This window comes from Leptidea sinapis, chromosome 15 (genome assembly GCF_905404315.1).
Source record: "Leptidea sinapis chromosome 15, ilLepSina1.1, whole genome shotgun sequence".
Lineage (NCBI taxonomy): Eukaryota > Metazoa > Arthropoda > Insecta > Lepidoptera > Pieridae > Leptidea > Leptidea sinapis.
In genome coordinates this window covers 12,771,922-12,792,411 of record NC_066279.1, presented here as the reverse complement: position 1 = coordinate 12,792,411, position 20,490 = coordinate 12,771,922, and the positions used below count along the sequence as shown (strand labels likewise).

Genomic DNA, 20,490 nt, shown 5'->3' with positions numbered 1-20,490 from the left:
AATTTTAATGAATTGCAATTTAAAAAAAAAAATCGAGAAAACAAACAAATGTTTATAGAGAACAATCAAGAACAAATGGCGAACTAACGATGTAATAAAAAAAAATAAACAATAAAAATAAAATCTGGGGGGCTAACTTTCTTGAGCTCATCACGGACGTGATCGGCGACGACGATATTTTATCACGGATCACTGACGCCGCTGTATCGAAAACAAAATGGAGGACGAGGTGTTGATCGAATTGCAAAGTATATGGATACAAAATACAAAGACAATTTGTAGAACAAAATAGGAACACAAATGAATGTAGACGGTAAGTCAAAATTTACTTATCTACAGTGCTATTCTAAAGAGGAAAGATTAGATTTTTGTCTATGTGTTTGAACCTACAAACTACTAGACCGATTTTAAAAGATAGGATTTTATAGTAATCCGACGCAAAAAGATTAAATTGTTGTTGCATTTGAAATACAGCATGTGAGAAGTCGAGATGCGCCGCTAGTTTTAAAATAAAATAATACAGTGTAAGTAAGTTTAATAGACAAAGTACAAATCATATTTTATCTTCTTGCCAGGGTACTGATCCTGCCTCAGAAATAAAATAATTTTTGAATACTTCTCTAACGTGAAATGCGCCCGCTGTGGCATTTCCGCCTTGAGGTTGCACAGTTTCCAGTAAACTGCTTGTATGAGGTTGATTACCATCATAATCTGATGCATGTGTTGTTGGATTGAAATATTTGATGAAGTTATGTAAAATACAAGTAGCGAGTACTATATTATCTACATTTTCTGGGTTAGCTTGGATCCGTCTATTGTATATTCTAAACTTTTGTGTTAATATACCGAAAGTATTTTCAACAATTCTTCTTGCTCTTGATAAACGATAATTAAAAATGCGCTTGTCGTCATTCAAATTTTGCCCTGGATAAGGTCGCATTAAATATGTTTTGAGAGGAAATGCTTCATCTCCCACAATCACGTGTGGTGTTTCTATTGATGTTCCTGGCAACTGAGAATTTCCAGATATACCTAAAGTTCCTTGCTGTAGTCTTTTTCCTAGGTTGGAATTTGCAAAAATGCCACCATCACTGTTTTTGCCATAAGACCCAACATCAACGGCAATAAAGTTACAGTTCGCGTCCACAAGGGCCATCAAAACAATTGAAAATGTTTTCTTGTAATTAAAATATAGAGATCCACTGTTCGAGGGAGCCTGAATTGTTATGTGCTTACCATCCAGTGCTCCGACACAGTTAGGGAAATTCCACAACAATTTAAAGTCATTGGCAATAATTTTCCATTTATCTTCTGTAGGCAAAGGTAGCATTTCACTCATCAGAGTTTCTTTAATTATCTTGCATGTTTCCATAACTATGGAATATGCTGTGCTGTGGCCGAAGCGGTTACTAAATGTAATTGTCTTCAGAGAATCCCCTGTTGTTAGATACCTGGAACAAATAAATCTATGTATAATATTATTTTCATTGCAGGTTCAACATGCAAAACACGGTGGAATAACATAAAAGACAACTATCGAAAATCGTTGAAGAAAACGGAAACTAAAAGTGGACAAAAGAAGACCAATGTTAAATTATACAAGTACTATGAACAATTACATTTTTTGAAAAAATATTTCAATGAACGACCGACAGTACAAAGTGTAGAACCAGAAAAAGAAAATTCTGACTCCGAAACCAACGAGACTCGAAATACCGTATCCATTTCACCTGATATACCCATTGTCGCTAGTCACGAAGCATCCATTCCATCATCAAGCTACGTATCCACTCCATCACCACAGTGCGTCCGCACTCCCACACCATCACCAAGCCATGTATCCACTCCATCACCACAGTGCGTCCGCACTCTCACACCATCACCAAGCCATGTATCCACTCCATCACCACCATCACTATCGTCTCCATCTACTTTAAGAAAGAGAAAAGGTTCGACAAAATGCACACCAAAACCATCCTCAGCATCTTCATTAATGGAATATGTTCTTCAAAAAAATCAAGAAAAAGCTGAACGCGTCGAGCACCCAGTTGATGCTTTTTTAAATGGTATTGCACCCCCACTGAATAATTTGAATCAATATTACTTAAATTTGGCTAAGACTGAAATATTTACTACTGTGCAAAAATATGAGATGAAGATGATGACAGAGCAAAATGTACCATCATATCCAAGAGATATTGCAACTGAACCAACAAATACAAATCTCACATCGCAATCTATTCTTGACTCTACTGGATTGGCTAATATAGTAGATCCCACAAAATCATACCTTCAACATAGTGATGTGCAGCAATTTGTTATGAACTATACAGTTAACGAATGATAATGCTCTAGAACTTAACAAAGTGTTAAAAGTATAATGTGTTTATGTGCCACATACAAAGTAATAAAACTGATTTAAATACATATTTTCAGAATTTTAATTAAAAAGTTATCCTTAATATACCTGTCTGTGGATGGATACATCTGCACTGCAAAAAATGTGTTCACTGATATGTTGTCGACTGTGCCTACCTCCAAAAAGTTAAAAATAAAGTTAATAAAATCTGGTTTATCTACCTTAGACAAATTGCTAGCCGCTATCTAGGAGATATAGCCTTCCTTCACGAGTATCTTTCTTTACTAATTTATTTCCCAGCTTCTGAAGAAGAATATTAAAACAGCTTTCCGACATTTTAAAATATTCAAAATACTTTCTTTCGTCTTTAATTAATGCTTTAATAATATCACGAATTCTCCTTCAAATTCTCTTAACTTCCATGATTCATGTACCCATTTTCTTTTTTTCCTCGATTTTCTTCTTCTTCTTCGTCTAAAGCAATGATAGATAGCTAATTCTGTGTTATTGAAGAGTGCCATCAAAACAATCGACGTCAACGCTAGTCTGAAGGGAACGTCGTGCACGAAGACCCGCAGAGAACTGTACTTTGCCTGATATGTGTGAATTGAAGCACTGACGCACCACTGTAGCACGGATACGGAACTGTAACGGTACTGTGATAGAATCGCTGTAAATCTGAAAAGTTGACAGTCGCCAAACAGTCGCCAGCGACATCGTTGCTGTGTGGACGTGTACGCCGTACGTGAGCGATTTTAAAATGCCGGACCTACGTAAATATTCTCGGGCTTTTGTAACTGAATTTATAGAATTATACCGGGAATTACCTTCATTATGGATGGTTAAGAGTAGAGATTACTCAAACAGAGATTTAAAGTCACAAAGCTATGAGATATTAGTGGAAAAATTTAAGGAGGTGGAGCCAAACGCTGATCGAGATTTTGTGATAAAAAAAAATTAAAAATATGAGGGATGTTTGGCGTGGAAGATATTCCTACTCCATCATTATGGTATTATGATTTACTCAACTTCTTGAAAGATCAAGAGACGACTAGAAGTTCAATAACTAAGTAACATTAAAATAGGAAACAAAGACCGGGTAAGATGCGAAATAAAAATACAATTTATGCTTTAGGACTCGTATACTATACTTATTTATTCATATTGTTATCAAATAATATTATGTAAAGTTATTTAAATTAGTGAAACGGTTTTGCCACAAAACACTGCCCTCGTTATTGAAATATTGCATATATTGATCTCGAACATATCTAGCCATGGTTTGACTTTGACCTTGATTCGTTATTTGTAAATCTAACAATTCGTTGTTGGCTCTGTAACCTGTGCTTATGTTGCCATCTTCTAAATTTTCAGTATCCACACCCACTCGGATATATTGATTACAATTTCGACGTAAAAAGTTGTGCAATATACATGCTGCCATTACTATTTTGTCAATGGTTTTCACATCTAAATTGATTGAAGTTTTGAATATTCGAAATCGATTGACTAAAATACCAAAAACGTTTTCAATAATGCGACGGGCTCTTGATAGTCTATAATTGAATATTCTTTGTTGAGGACTTAAGTATGGACCTGGGTAAGGTTTCATCAAATCTGGGCGTAAAGAAAATGCATCATCCCCCACGAAGACGTATGGCAAAACAGTTTCACTATTCATTATCCTTGCTGCCCTAGGAATATTTAAGGATCCTTTGTTTAGTTTCTCATAAAATATACTTCTATTAATAACTCCACCATCAGATATTCGGCCATTAATTCCTATATCTACCATTATAAATTCGTAATTACAATACTTAATTAATACAACGATGAAATCCTTTTTATAGTTAAAGTAGTATGATCCACTATTTGCTGGTGGCACAATTTTTACATGTTTCCCGTCTATAGCTCCTGAGCAATGAGGAAACTGCCACCTTTCTTCAAATGTTTTTGCTATGTCTAACCATTCTTCTTCAGTTTCAGGAAACTAGAACAAAAATAGGTATTTATATTTATATTTTATTTCAGGGACCTGTCGATGAGGAATTAGTAATAAATAGAAATGAAGATGTAGATTCTGATATATTTTCGGAGTCAACGCAATCACCAGCACCCTCAACAGTGTCTACTACGGCATCTCGTGATAATAATAAAAAGAAGAGACCAAGAGAAGATATTCTTAGTTAAATCAATGCTCATCTCAGCGAACCTATTCCAACAGACCCCTGGGAACATACAGCAAAATCATGGGCATGGTATTTTAAAGAGTTTACCAAATGATCAACAAATTTTTGCGGAGAAATTAATTAACGACGTTTTGTTTGAAGCACGAATGAATTCCCTCTCTCGTCAAAGTCGTATTGATGTAAATCATAATGTTAATATACAATTGCTTTCTCAAAATGAAAATGTTCAAAGTGCTCATAATTCAACTGATGATACTTATTCACAAAGCCTTTTGATAGATCCTGTGAGTGGTCAATTAGTTCATGTTCCTCAGGAGACGAACAATCAGTCACTAGAAATTGCAGAAACCCAATTGCTCAATTCTAAAACATCTCAAAAGCTTACGATGTATTTTAATAATTTTCAACCATAATGTATAACTGTTAGCACATAGTAAATACGTAACAGAAAAGTTTAGTTTTACTAAAAAGCACCTTTAAACCTACCTTTAAATATTCTTCTTGCAATGTAGCTATGATCGCATCACATGTTTCTGGAATTATCTTGCTTAGAGATTGCTTAGATATTGCAACGCTGTATTGTAAATCCTCATAAGATTGTCCGGTTGCTAGAAATCGCAATGTAGCTGATAATCGTTCGTGAGCTGTTATCGCTTTTCTCATGCACGTATCTTGTTTTGTTAGCATTGGCTCCAACAAAGACAACAACTGTTGATATGTACAAGAGTCCATTCGTAAATAGTTTCTAAAATCATTCGGTTCTTGTAGTGCTAGCTCGGCCATTAAATTTATATGCGAATATCTTGGTCTTGGTCATCTTCTATTTTTCTTTTCTCTCTCTATGTCATATATGCAAACGGCTGCTAGCGCTAGTAACATTCGACGCCTTTCTTCGGACATTACAAAGAAACGTTCACAAATAAAAAAAGTTAATAACAGACACCGGTATACACATCTACTTTCCCCTATATATTATTATACTCTTTGCGTCTACTGCCTTCTACTGCGAAACGAATACTGATAAATCGCTATAATAGACACACAAAAATCATAAGTCGCTAGCTAGTCACCGTCGATTAAAGTCGTTGCGTGTGTACCGGGCTTTAAGTCAGTGACAACCATAGATAATACCAGAGATAGATATGCCACTGATATTTTTATTAAGTAAAAATCAGTGTAGTGTGTACCCAGGCCAAGAGATGGCGTTTATTTTTATTACGCCCGTAGGGTACCGGGTACCGACTACCGTCGCTAGATAACGCTCATTATGTTTATACTTTTTCTATTGTTGTAGAGCTCAAGAAAGTTAGCCCCCCAGATTTTTTTTATTTTTTATTTTTTTTTTATTACATCGTTAGTTCGCTATTTGTTCTTGATTGTTCTCTATAAACATTTGTTTGTTCTCGATTTTTTTTTTAAATTGCAATTCATTAAAATTGGGTAGGTTAGGTTATGTTAGAACAGTTTAAACAACGCACGAGCCGAGCGTAAAGTGCCGCGGCAGCGGCCGGCGAGTGCCAGAACCAAATAGTAGGCGTTTCCCCCCATTTTAAATTAATTGTTTTTAAATAAACAACAAAAGAACAAATAATTATTTATAGCGAACAATTAAGAACAAACTACGAACTAACGATATGCGATATTGAAAATTCAAAAATAGAAAAAAATTTTTTTTTTTGGGGGGCTAAGTTTGATGAGCCTTGTTGTAGACCGTATTGATTGCGTATTGAGATATCAATTAACATTGTAGTATGTTCTTTATTTGAGATTGTGGAATCTGAAAGGTGTTTATTACTTCGATTACCACATGATGGACAAGTCTTGTTTTAATAAGTAACTTAAGTGTGTTTTTGCTAACACTTACTCCATCTATTCATTTATCACGTATGTAAAATAATCGCAATCGTGATGAATTTGCAGCGTACCTAATAGAATAGATGGCAGCACTTTCAATGCAAAATTATATCATGTGCCAATGTAGGGAAGTTGCACCCCCCTGGTGACAACTGACAACAGAACACTTTTACTATAACGAGCAACTGACAAGCACTAAACAAAATAAAACTTAATATAAACAGCTTACTTACAGGGGATAATTTTGCATGGCGCCCACGTACCGTCGCTAGATGGCGCTAATTATGTTTATAGTTTTTACTTTTTACTATTGTTGTAAACCGTATTGAATGCATATTGATGTTTGTTTTGTGTGGGTAAAAATTATTATTCGTTTATTAAGTTCTGCAGTCACCTTTAAATAAGGAAAGCAATTCATTGATTATAACACGATAGTCAAGTCTTTAATAAGTAAGTTAAGTGAGTTTTTTGCTATCACTAGCTCCATCTATCCATCTATCATGTATGTGAAATTATCGCCAGCGTGGTGAAGTTTTGCATGAAGCGTTCCTAATAGAATAGGTGGCAGCACTTTCAATGCAATTTTTTTTCATGTATCAATGTAGGGAAGTTGCACCTCCCTTGGATTCGATATTTAACGGAACGTTACTACAGCATATGGTAGTGGTGTTTTATCAATAATCGGTGAGAGCGAGACGGTTCATGAGTGAGCAGGCACGCATATGACGCGGTGTTAGGGTCTGGGCTGCGCAAGCGGCACGTATAATAAATAATGTACTCTGTGAGAGAGGCTAACAGCTGTTTCCGCGAACGGTCGACATAAATTGATTTAAATAGATTTTAACGCGTTGCTCAATATAAATAATTACTAAAATTAACAGTTACGTAATAATTATACAGTGTGTGTTGGATGAATCCCGCTCTAGGGTGAGTATGGAATAGCACATAAGTCTTATTTTAGTGTAACTTAGCTGTAGAACATTCGATAAACATTGTTTATTGTTTGAGAAATAAAAAAGGAAATCGCTTAAATTACAGTTTTCTAAGTAAACTTATTATTGACCTCAAGGTTTTTGTTAAATAAGAAGATTAGTAATGTTTTAATTTATTATCGCAATAAAGTGCTTGCTTTTCATTAAAAATAATATGTAAACTTCGTTCTGCTTTGCCATGTCGACAATCTCGCCGCTATGCACCAAGTAGGTACCAATGATACTATAATATTAAAAGAGGTAGATATGTCACTAGTGCGCCAAAAATCAATCGCCTAAATTTAGTCAATTGGCGCATGGGGTCGTAGTCACTCACTCGATACGAAAACGGTACGCACGCGTTTGTTGTTGACAGAATCGCCGCCAAGCCGAGTCAAGCCGAATGCCGCAACGTGACTCGAGTCTCGAGTGCGGACATAGATTAACGTACAGAAATGGCGAAATATTGATGCTGTCTGTTTCGGGATGATCGAGTTGGAATATTTTAGGAAATGATGTAAAAAAAAGCGTTGTTGCAGTAAATGTAATACGAAATGAAATAATAAACAAGTGCGTATATAGGTAGCTGAACTATCAAACTTCTTTTATTCTTCTCCTATTATCTTATTGTAATAAATCCTCAACAAAAAGACAATCATCAATAATATAAGATACAGAAAATAATAATTGTAAACTTAAAACTTTTTGGGAGCCGTAGTTAGTAAAATTATAAAAATGGGACCCTTACTCTAGGTACCTTTCGGATTTGTTTTGGTCTCTGTATTTATTATTTTATGTATAAATAATTGATATCATGAATGTGGCTATATATTATAATCAATATGAAATAATTTTTCTATAAAATCAATGACACATTATCTAATTAACCTAAGTTCAATGGAGTTTTACTACTTTATAGCTTTAATTACATTAACTCATGAGTGAATCGTATTTTAGACATAAATCATTGTGTACGGGTGAAAGTAAAAGTGGGTTAAAAGTCATATCTGATAAATTATTACTCTATGTTGTTTCAACTTAAACGAAGACGCAATCAGCAAGTTAGATTTATCTCTTTCTCCCTTGCGATAATTGTATCATGCTATGCTTCTTTCAGATATAATCGTAATGTAGTGTGCTATTGAAATGTTAAATGATTAATGTGTGCGTAAGTGACTCATTTTTTATCATCGAATTTAGTCTAGGTAACCTATCTATACTTTTAAATATCATTGGTAGGTCACCTACACAATCATCGAGTTGTCGATTTTTGCGATTGCTATGTTATGCTTGCGAGTTCCGTATTCTCGCGAAAGAAGGAATGAAATGTAAAAAAAAAGAATGGACCGCCAATCACTGGTTTACAATTCCAGGTCCTAAGTTACCACTGACGTTGAACCTGCCTTGATGCTTGTGGTTCTGAGGACGTCGCTCCACATCGAACGATTCCTATCATCCTGGCGCTGGAAGATCACCGCATCCAGATCACCGAGCGTGACTGATCGGGATCTCGCAGGAGAATACCAACTATAGCAGAATCCGATAGAACCTACCACGACTTTTTTTAATTGTGTTACCCTACCAATTTTTTTTGTATTAATTTTTAAAATATCAAACGGATGGTGTCGCAATATCCATATTGCTGACATCATAAATTTGCGCGGCGGCCATCTTGTATTTCAAAAATGATCCCCAATTTCGTTCTCTGCCTCGAGAACCTCGGATTCGATACCCATATTGTTGAAATCATAATTTTGCGCGCGGCCATCTATAATATCCATCCATAAAAAAAATGGCGCGTAACTGAAAATCGTGACGATTTGCTATAAAGTTTCTCTCATACGCCGATAAAGAAGATTCACTTCAAAAACATACCGACGTATTGAGAACCTCCTCCTTTTTTGAAGTCGGTTCAAAAGTGTGGCCGTTAATGTTCTCAGGAGCTCAACTTTTTCAAAACATATGGTAAATTCAGTAATTTAAAACAAATTTATATAGTGACTATTCAAAGCGCTTAGTTTAAGCCTAATTCAATTAAGATTATTTGAATTTGACTTAGAATACTTCTTACATCATGTGGCGTCGTTCATTATAGCCATCCTATCAATATCTACAAATAAACACAATAAACTATTCCAGCGGAGGAACTCGGGGATATACCCCGAGTACATTCATAGCTGGCAACATATTTTTTAATGGGGTCTGTTTTGTTTACAAAATATTTTGCTGTTTTGACGAATGTATTAGCTTAAATTAAAAGTTGTGAAATGGGCGTAAAATTTATTTAGGCGTGAAATGTGATTTTCTATAATTTTTTATTATAAGACGCTTTGTGAAACCCTTTCACTGCACAATAAGTGATTTTTCAATTAAATTTCCCGACACTGACGCGGCAGGAAACGTATGTGGTCATAAACGACCACATTGAAACTGCTTCATTTCGCTTGGGCCTACTTACGTTCTAAGCTAAGGTGCTAACAATATATAATTGCGAGAAATATATGATCTCTAGATATCATTTTATTAAAAGTTCTCAGGATCGTTGGGAGGAAGCTGATTAAGATTCACAAGTAGAAAATGGTTGTATGATTTCATCCATTAGAAAATAAATTAAGAGGCCTTTAGCATATTACATGTCAGGAAATTATGTCACAGCTGATACATTACAGATTCTCATTAAACAGGTATGTTTCGACCTTATATTCATGTATTCAATTCATCCTCATCAAAGATAAATGGAAATATGCCTGCAACATTTACTTTCTGAATAATATTTAAGATGTGTATGCAAATAAATTCTGTGACTTTGACTTTACACAAGAGAAAGCTTCACTTATCGCTGATGCCTCTATTACTTTGAAGCCACCACAGATGACCTCAAGAGGAGCCCAGCCCAGCTGACACAGATGGTGCCCGTCCAATTAGAAAAGGCTGACATCGAACCAATCTCCGACAACCTATTTAACATACCGAGAGACAAACAATATTCAACCATCAAGGAACGTCTCATATCGATGTATGTAGAATCCGACAGCCGCAAGTTCCAGAAGCTACTCGCCGAGATGGACCTTGGAGACCAGAAGCCTTCACAGCTACTGCGACGCATGCGTAACCTTGTGAGGGACAAGGTAACCGACTCCATTCTCCGCATGATATGGAGTAAGCTGCTGCCAGGCGACGTCCGCTCCGTGCTCGCCGTCAGCGCCTCATTCAGCGCGAAGTTCACCCTGGAAGAACTAACGTTGCTTGCTGACATGATAATGGACCAAATCCAGGAGGTAGCAGCCGTCTCCAGCCAGCCACCAACACCAGCACCAGTTCCAGAATCACCGACGTCAAATCAGGTAGATCATACACAATACCCTTATTAACAGCCGAAGTGCCGAGCTGCCACACCGCGCGTTGCGCGTCGCGCCTATCGTGTCAAGCGACGCCAAGGTCACCGCATGACGCAACGGGCTCGGGTTACAACATAATTTATTGCTTTTGAAGTGTTTGGGTTTGTTTATAAAAACGAACGGCGACGCTTTTGTTTTTAATCAAACTAGCGCTTTGTTAGGAAAACAAGGCCCGAAAGCAACGCCCCTTCCATTTAATTATACGCTGTAAACAACACAACAATATCAACATAATATGGTGAGACAACATTAGAATTCGATATCAACCTCCGCCGACCATACAAGTGGAAGTTTATTGTAGCTGACGTTACGAAGCCAATATTAGGTGCCGATATTCTCAGCCACCATCAACTCATCGTAGATTAAAAAAATCGAAGATTGATTGATGCCGTCACAAATCTTAAAATCAACGCGCCAGTAACTTAAACGACCTTACCCACAGTACGAAGTATCGATATACAGGCCCCGTACCACGCGATTCTCGCCGAATTCCCCGGTACCACGAGATTAACTACGATGATTATCGCCTAAAATTAACGTGGAACATATTGAAACACATGGACCTCCATTACACTGCCGTGCTCGTCATCAATGTACACAAAAAAATTCATAAAAAATGTTTATAAAATGAATACTACTGGGCCAAACTATGTAAAAAATTTTATAATGCCATTAATCTCAGAGTAATTAGTGTACATACAAAAAAAATACCAATCGAATTGAGAACCTCCTCTTTTTTGAAATCGGTTAAAAATAAAATGAAATGAAATTAATAAAACTTCTTTATTACAAAATTACAATAAAAAATCTTCTAAGGCAATTAGAACAAACTCTATCCCATGGATAGAGTTTGTGATAACACAAAACAATCAAAGATTCTGAAGTGTGTGCCCTCCCACCCACGTGTGCCAAAAAGACTCTGTAAGGCCTAAACACATGATTTCAACTCTTGAAAAGCTTTAATAAAGAATATTTACATAAGAGGGTTTTAGGAAAAAGTTGTCCACGGATCTTGCGATATTTGCTTTAAAGAGTTGTGTTAGCTATAACAAATCTAGAAAAACGTCAGTGTATGCTTGTTTCCTAGATTTAAGTAAAGCATATGATAGAGTGGTGTATAGTAAGTTATGGGACACATTGTATAGAACAGGTGTAGCTCACAGTATTGTTCGGGTCTTAAAGTATTGGTATCAGCACCAAAAGAATATTGTTAAGTGGCAAAAGTCTAATACATACACATTGAACTGTTAGGCAGGGCGGACTGATTTCTCCAATCCTATTCAATCTGTGCGTCGACGCATTGATAGAGGAACTTCAGGCCATGATGGATGTCATATTGGTGGATTTAATGTCAATAACATAATTAGTTACGCAGATGACATGGTGCTTCTTAGTCCCTCGATCTAGGGTCTTAGAGGACTGGTAAATATCTGTCAAAAATTTGCTGGTGAACACGGGTTACTGTACAACTAAATGAGTAATTCGGGCCCTTTCCCGAGCGAAATACATGGTATTTCGCTAGGTTATAATATCCCGCCTATTTATTTGAACGGATCGAAATTGAATAAGAAGATTTAAGCAGTGCAGTAAAAATGTTAAAAAGCTTCTGTTTACCTCATACTGTCAGTCTTTTTATTCAAGCATTCTCTGGGTTGATTATAAGCGCAAGGACATGAACACCTTAAGAGTTCAATATAACAACGCATTTAGAATGTTTATGGACCTGCCGCGTTACTGTAGCGCTTCCTTAATGTTTACACTGTACAGGGTTAATGTTTTTTATGCAGTAATAAGAAAAAAGATTTTTTCCAATAGAGACCGCATAAGTGAAAGTTCCAATATTGTTTTAAATGTTATTTACCAGTGAATAGCTTGGATAATATAATGAATAGACATTGGCCTCAAACATTAAAGTCTACAAATAAAAGTAATTAAAAGTAACTAATCCTAGAATAAGATTTTTAGTAACATTATATTGGCCACAAATAGCCTGAAATAAATGATATTATTATTATTATTATTTAATGGTGTTTTTATGTACCAATGGTACTCACTTCATTAATTTCTTGTTAAAACCATGCATGTATATGGGAGCTGAACACACAGGAATGATATATTAATTGAGTTCAAGATGGCTATCATATAGAAATCTGTAGTGTTGTGCATTCAAAAGGAAAGCAACTATCACCCAAAAGAGGCCATTCTCTATGGAAGAGAAGGAAACAGGTCAATGAATTTTTATTAGTTTTGGTAGTTAAATTATTAAAATTTTCGTGAGTAATTATTAAATTATTTATTAATACGGCTTTACTCACGTTTTGTCGGTGTCGAGACCGATTATATTCGGACCATTCGGAGGCCCATGCGGACTTGGGTTCGTGTGCAGCTGGACAGGGCAAGTGTTGGAGGGCAATGGCTACAACTGACGACACAGTTATGGACTGGCAAACACGACCATCGAACAGCGGCCTCAACATGTAGAGCGGGTACCGGCATATCTACCATGCATGAGAGGGGTAACGGATCAAATTGGATAGCTATTACGCTTTAGATATATGTATGATTAGGACAATTTTCCGCCTCCTGACGCAGTTTGGTAGTCTTCTACGATCTCCTATAGATCGGGACCCTCGGCAGAGCCCTGGCGCCTACGAAATTCCATGCGAGTGTGGCAAAAGCTACATTGGTGAAACGGGACGCAACATAAAAACCAGACTCACATCAGCAGTGTACGTAAGTTAGACAGCAACGCCTCGGCAGTGGCAGAGCACGCCCTAAGCTCCGTCACGTCACATTATATTAGCTTCGATAGGGTGAAAGTATTGGCTCGCAATAAAAACTTTGTGTCTCATGTGTGACATAATTTTAATAGAAAAAAGGGGTAGCCTCTGCCACCAACTACCGTGGAGACCAATAGTGTCAGTGATACCAACACAGTGTCAGCGATACCGTGTTCGTCAACACCACTGGCGCACCTCGCGCCCCTGCTCTGTCCAGCCGCGCACTACGAGCCCAAGTCCGCAGTAAGAGGTGGGACGTTATCGCGATCCCACCACACTCACCCTGATGAAGGACCTCCGAATGGTCCGAAACTAGTCTAAACATGAGTAAAGCTATACGAGTATTAATAAATAATTTAGTCTTGTTAAATTTATTCAGAACTTAACTAGTATCCTACATGAAAAACATTCAAGAAAAATGTGGACACCTTCCTTAAAGGCCTGCAACTCTCGTGTGATTCCTGGTTGTTGCGGGTGAGTGTCTTCACACTCCTGAATTCCATGCGAGTGCGGCAAAAGCTACATTGGTGAAACGGGACGCAACATAAAAACCAGACTCACATCAGCAGTGTACGTTCGGTTGTGATCACTTTACATCAGGCAACCGGTGCTTGGTAAATGTTAGCCAGAATTCTCCGCCTGTATTGACTGTTGACCACAGAGAACGTTTTTATTAAAACTGAAACTGTTATCTTAGGTACCTACTTCTCAACAACTTCGTTCGCATTGTGGCTTTTGTGATCTATAACAAATTATTATTGTTTATCATTTTGTTACTATCAGTGAGTATAATAATAAATAGGTTACTAATAATATTTGTTTTAGTAATTTAGAAGTATCTCACTTCTTAATTTTTTAGTTTTTTGTGACTCTTCCTAAGTGAATCTTTAATAATTAATTTATAAGTTTTGTTATTATTATTTTTGTGTTTAGTACTTTAGTTTCATACTTCTTTGTTTATTATATTTATCATAAAGCGTAGTTAGTTTAAATTAATTTTGTTGTAAGTTGTTAATAATTTTAGTGTAAATATTAAGTATGCCTCGCAAACGCGTAACCGATCTTTCACCACGCACTCGAAAAGCTAGAGCTTTAAGAATTGCTAGACAGCAAGCAGCACGTCAGGCAGAAGTCAGAGCTGGAGAAATTTCTGCGCAAGCTGATGCTCGACGTCAGGGAAATGCACGTACGTACAGATGGTTAATCTATAAATATAAAAATGAATTGCTGTTCGTTAGTCTCTAAAACTCGAGACCGGCTGGACCAATTTGCCTAATTGATTGATTGATTTGTCGAATTATTTGTGGAATTCCAGGGAAGGTTTAAAAGGTGAATAAATATGAAGATGCTCGGAATTAAATATAAACAACAATTTTCTTTTTCCTTTGATATGTCCCCTGCCATTCAGAAATCAAATTGAAAAATAGTTTAAAATGAACAACTAATTAGAATTTTTATAGTATTCTAACTTTCTCAGGAGGTAAAAAATAAACTTAATTTTAGCTAACTATAGTTGGTAGATTAACTGCAGATTATTTTTACTGTAGATTGATAAATCTTAAGTTTTGTCACAAATTAAATTTCTGAACCTAACTATAATAAATGACATTGGACAACCAATATGTCCGTCTATATTATCATATCCTTTGTGATAATGACATTTCAAGTTATGTTCTTTTTTGTTGATCTTTTTGACACTTTACTGCTTAGTGCGCAGGAACTTTTCTCCCTTTGATTAATTAAGAAGACAATTTATTCAAAATTGATTGAATTAGGCGTTACTTTGCTGAAATCCATAATTATACAAATGTTTTAAGTTTTCTTTAGTGTTAATTCCGCCAATATTTGTTTTTAAAACAATTCGACATGTGTTTCGCCTCTACATGAGGCATCCTCATGACGTGTTGTCTCGCCAAAATTAGTCTCGTGCCAGATTTTCGTAAATCGGATCATAAATCTCAAAGTAATCAGTGTACATACATAAAAAAAATATCGATCAAATTGATAACCTCCTCCTTTTTGAAGTCGGTTAAAAATAATAATTTACTGGCTTTTAAATTTCAGAATCCCAAAGTAATGTGGAGGCAGACAACATGCAACAAGGCCCGTTCATTAAACAAGAATGCAAAGAGGAGATAGATGTGGTAGAGCATGAGTTACCAGGTACTGACATATTGTTCATAGAAATCAATTACTTCACTAACATTTTATTCACTAATATTTTTGTTCGAGATAGATTGCGCAGAATCAATATCTGCACTATGAATGTCTACATTGTTTGCCAATAGATGGCGCTAGTACCAGAATATATGTACTTAACACGCGCCTTAAGTATTTGTTTAGATATTGTGACTGTAATTAATATTGTTTTTGTTATTGAGGCAGCAGGCTAGTTATTAGTAATAATAAGCTAGAAACTAGAATAGTTCTATTGTTATTGGTGTTATTATATATTATAATAATAGTTCAAGTGAATATGTGAAGTTGCATTTAACAATAGTCTTAGATAATTCTTGTAAAAGTTCAATTTTTCCTAAAGAAAGATAGAGTATTTTAAGTATGTTGTGTGGGTTCATTTAATACATCTCTTTTTAATTCAAATTATTATTTCCTATATATATTTCCTATCATAGCAATGTATGTTGGAGTTGTCCAACATATCATTGATATGCAGAAGAAACAGCGTGGGAGATAGCACACAGCCTTGGGGCACTCCAGCATTCACGGGCTTCGGGTTCGAGCGATATCCGTCTACAACGACCTGTATGCTACACCCAGTGAGGAAGCTGGAGGTCTACTTGCACAAGCTCTCGGAAGGCCCAAATGATGGAAGTTTTGAGTGGAAGGCCTTGTGCCATACACGATCAAAGGCCTTCGCTATATCCAGGCTAACTGCCAGGCCTTCTCCCTTGCATTCAATAGCCGTCTATCTATGTGTTAGGTATACCAGAAGATCACCTGCCGACCGACCATGGCGAAAGCCGTACTGTCGGTCGTTGATCAACTGGTGACCCTCTAGGCATACCAAGAGCTGGCGGTTGATTATGCTCTCCATTATTTTGGAGAGCAGAGAGGTAAAACCAATAGGCCTGTAGTTTGCCGGATCCGAACTGTCTCCTTTTTTTTGGATTGGATGGACAAGGGCTGACTTCCATGAGTCAGGGACTACGCCCTTTGAATAAGAGTGCCGGAATAAACGCGTTAGCTCCGGCGTCAAATCAGGGGCACACGTTCTAAGCACGATTGGAGAAATTCCTGACGTCCAACGAAAACAGAGCTCGCCTAACAGTTTTATGTCTGAACTGTACTTCAGGCATAGAGCTCTGACACCGAGGGATGGTCGGCGCTGTTTTTCCGTTGTCGTCAAGAGTCGAGCTGGAGGCAAAAAAAGCGCACAGAAGATCGGCTTTGTCTGTTGCCGTAAGGGCCAGGGTGTCAAACCTCATGTGCAACGGCGACATGGACGGACGGTTGAAGTTACCAAGAGCAGCTTTCGACAACGACCAGAACTTGCGTGTTCCGGTCGGGTAACTGGACTGCTCGCCAATTTTGACGACGTGCTTCGATTTTGCACGGGCGATTTTCCGCTTAAAAAATCTGGAGGCACGGTTATATTTCCTCTTAAGAACTTTGCAGTTCGGATCCTCTGTGCCCAGCGCCGCAACCCAAGTTCGTAACAAAGACCTGGTAACCCGATGGTTACCCATCCCGACGGATGTGTAGTCAGCAGAAGATCTAATTAGAAAGAAAGAAGAAAGAAAGAAAAACATTTATTTCACAAAACACTCACACTACTATTACTAATACTACTATTAAAAGAAACCTATATCAACAAACATATATCTATAATACTGGAGAACACCTATATTTTCACCACCAATGCTCCCAAAGCTGATCTAGTTTTTGTCGTTCCAAGAATCGTGACTTACATAGGAGATGGAAGATTATTCCAGTTAGTACGGCATGTGGCTATCCACATCCGGGAGCCGCGTTGACGACTCAACCAATTGGGATAGACCATACACCAATGCAAAATTATGGACAGATCGCCCTGCGTAGTCTGTGGTACGTGATCCAAGCCATTCGGCATTGTGCCCGTTTAAATCACCCAAGACTACGATTTCAGTGGAGGGGATCTGTGCAAGCATGCCGTCAATTGCCGCTTGAACGCAGCCCATGAGATGATCGGTTTCTGCGTTACCACTGTGGGACCTGTAGACACACGCATAGATGCGGACTCGGTCCTCTAAATCTACGCGGAGCCAGAGAGTAGACAGGTCCCTACCCTCAAATTTGCCGAGACGGCGACAGCAGATATCCTCCCGAACGTACACACATACCCCGGCATGAGGCAAAAAAATTGTGCTCAATTTTGTACCCGGGGTACGTTAAATATGACGTATCGCTAGGTCGAGATATCTGCGTCTCCGTAAGGAAAAACAAGGCCGGCTGCGCCGTTTGAAGGTGGTGGTTTACGTCGGTAATGGACTCCGGACTAACCTATGGGAAACTGTACAGTATTCTGTGCGAGTGTGGTAATTAACCCGGACGAGTCTGGCCCGATTGTGCTGACGTCATAAGACGGCAGCGTGACTCTCCCACTTCTAAAAAGCCCTTAGTCGGCTCTTACTATACCCATGGGCCTGGGACTCCCCTATTCTTTTTACGCCCCGGGGCACTTCTTTTGATCAATGCCAAGTTTAATTTTTGTTTCTAAGTAGATTGATGCTGCATGAGTTTTAGAAGTACGAAGAAATCCATATTATTTTTTTTACAAAGAAAATTGGTAGATGTGAGAAATACAGTGTGTCGATTATGTAAGATTTTCTCAAATATTTTTCACACTTTCTCACTTCCACCATAGATATGAAAAATGAATTGTAAATTTTACTATGAAACAAAAATGAATCCAATAAAGTGTAAAGTAAAATATTAATTTACTGACTTTTAACTTTCAGAATCCCAAAGTAATGTGGAGGCACACAACATGCAACGAGGCCTATTCATTAAACTAGAAATCAAAGAGGAGATAGATGTGGTAGAGCATGAGTTATCAGGTACTGACAGTACAATTATGTACATGAAACAACAATACTAGTTTATATTGTTCATAGAAATAAATTGTTAGTTCTTCACTAACATATGAGATGTTAGTGAAGTACTATCAATTGATTTAATATTTTTCCAAAGAAAGAAGTATGCGTAGGTCATACTAAAAGTTTTGCGTAACTTTAAAAACAACATGTTATAACCAAAATATGATGTTTATTGCTTTTCAAAATACCCTCCTTTACATTTTAAATATTGTTTCATGCGATCGAACCATTTTTTAAAACAGGAGGACCACAGATTTGAAGGCATGTTTTCTAAGTGCTGATTGAACGCTATCACTGCCTCTTCGGAATTGGTAAAAGTGAAACCTCTCATCAAATCTTTGATTTTAGGGAAAAGTCGGGTCTATGGGCAGGATGGGTGACGAGTTGTACTTTTTCGGAAGCTAAAAATGACTTAAGTATAGTATACATAAAAAAATAGTTTAAAAAAAAACTAAAAAATACGCTTTTATAGAAAATCCCACTAAAAAATAGAAAATAAATCTAAATAAATTTGAATTAAAAATAGTGTAAGATAAAATTATTTTATTGTAAAAAAGGCGCGAGGTGCATGGTATCAATAGTAATTATAAATATTTTATGAACAGATATGAGTAGAAGGGTTATTTTGATAATATCCTGAAAAGCACTATTTTAAATTCCAATTTATTAAGATTTATTTTCTATTTTTTAGTGGGATTTTCTATAAAAGTGTATTTTTTAGTTTTTTTTAAACAATTATTTATTTTTCATTTTTTTTTCTTGTTATATTGAATTGTCATCGGTCCTTAATAAGAATGCCAAACTTCGAGTTAATCCGACGTTTTGAAGGGGGTCAAAATCATGTTCAAAGATTCCGTTACATACTAACATACGTATGAAGCTAATTGCACAACGTTTTCTCTTTGTAATAGAGCATAAAATATATCCCAAAAATTAAAATGTTATTTTTTTGTGCAAACTTTGCCTTGAGACTGGCAATAAGATAGAAGCTTTAAACATTTGGCTCGTCTACACAAGAAAAACGTAAATAATGTTACAAAAAATCTTGGTCGTAGTGGCAGGTATGACTGCTCGCCATATTTTTTTGTTCATTCGGTTTCTGACGAGTGTCGTGATTGAATGTACTCCTTCTTGCTTTCCCGTTGTAGTTGTTAGGTTTTTGTTTTTTGTTAAGTTTTCCTTATTTTGTTCTTTTTCGTTGTTGTCTTATCAAAACCAATCATGAATACTGATCCGGGTTCGTCGACCAAACAGGACATGCTGTCACCGCCGAAAAAGAGACAACGCGCTCCTATTCCTGTGTCTGAAAAGGTTATGATATGAATAAGCATATCTAAAAAATCTGGCCTAAACGTGAGTATTGGTCTTTAAGAGATTGCAAGGAAGTTATCAACTGTAAAGTAGATCCTGTAGATGAAGGCACAACATAAGAGTTGAATAAAGACATTTATGAACAGACAAGAAATTTATGAACTTTACGTCATTCGAACTGTTGGCTCAGTGGAAGAGCGCTCGCACGAAACAGGTCACACAGTCGCACATCGTTCCTAATTTTTGTTTTCAAATTTAATTTTAAAAGGAAAGCGTCTTATAATATCTCATATAGGCAGTGAGGATGGTTTTGTAGTTGGAGCATTATTAATAAAAAAAATACATTTATGTGTTATGTATTCTGAATGAAATTACATTTTTGATTAGACTACCTAGAGAAATTTTGATAATTGTCATTCTGACAGTGACATTTCTTTGTTTACATTTTCGATCTCGAATTACATTTCCGTCTATAGTTTTATTCGCCGTGTGTGAAGAAGCGTTGTCATGATGCAGGAGAACGCGGCTTGTT

At 36.8% G+C, this 20,490-nt stretch overlaps 1 protein-coding gene across 9 annotated transcripts in view; it reads left to right on the top strand.

Moving 5' to 3' along the window:
* Positions 1-20,490, top strand: part of LOC126968306 (zinc finger protein 883-like) — an 87,459-nt gene that overhangs the window by 51,905 nt on the left and 15,064 nt on the right. For 4 of the 9 annotated variants that reach the window (XM_050813227.1, XM_050813232.1, XM_050813224.1 and 1 more), the window contains exon 5: positions 18,510-18,608. The exons of 1 other annotated variant lie outside the window; for it this stretch is intronic. In XM_050813227.1, coding sequence (XP_050669184.1) covers positions 18,510-18,608 — 99 coding nt within the window. 4 more of the 9 variants (XM_050813230.1, XM_050813228.1, XM_050813229.1 and 1 more) reach the window with 4 other exon arrangements.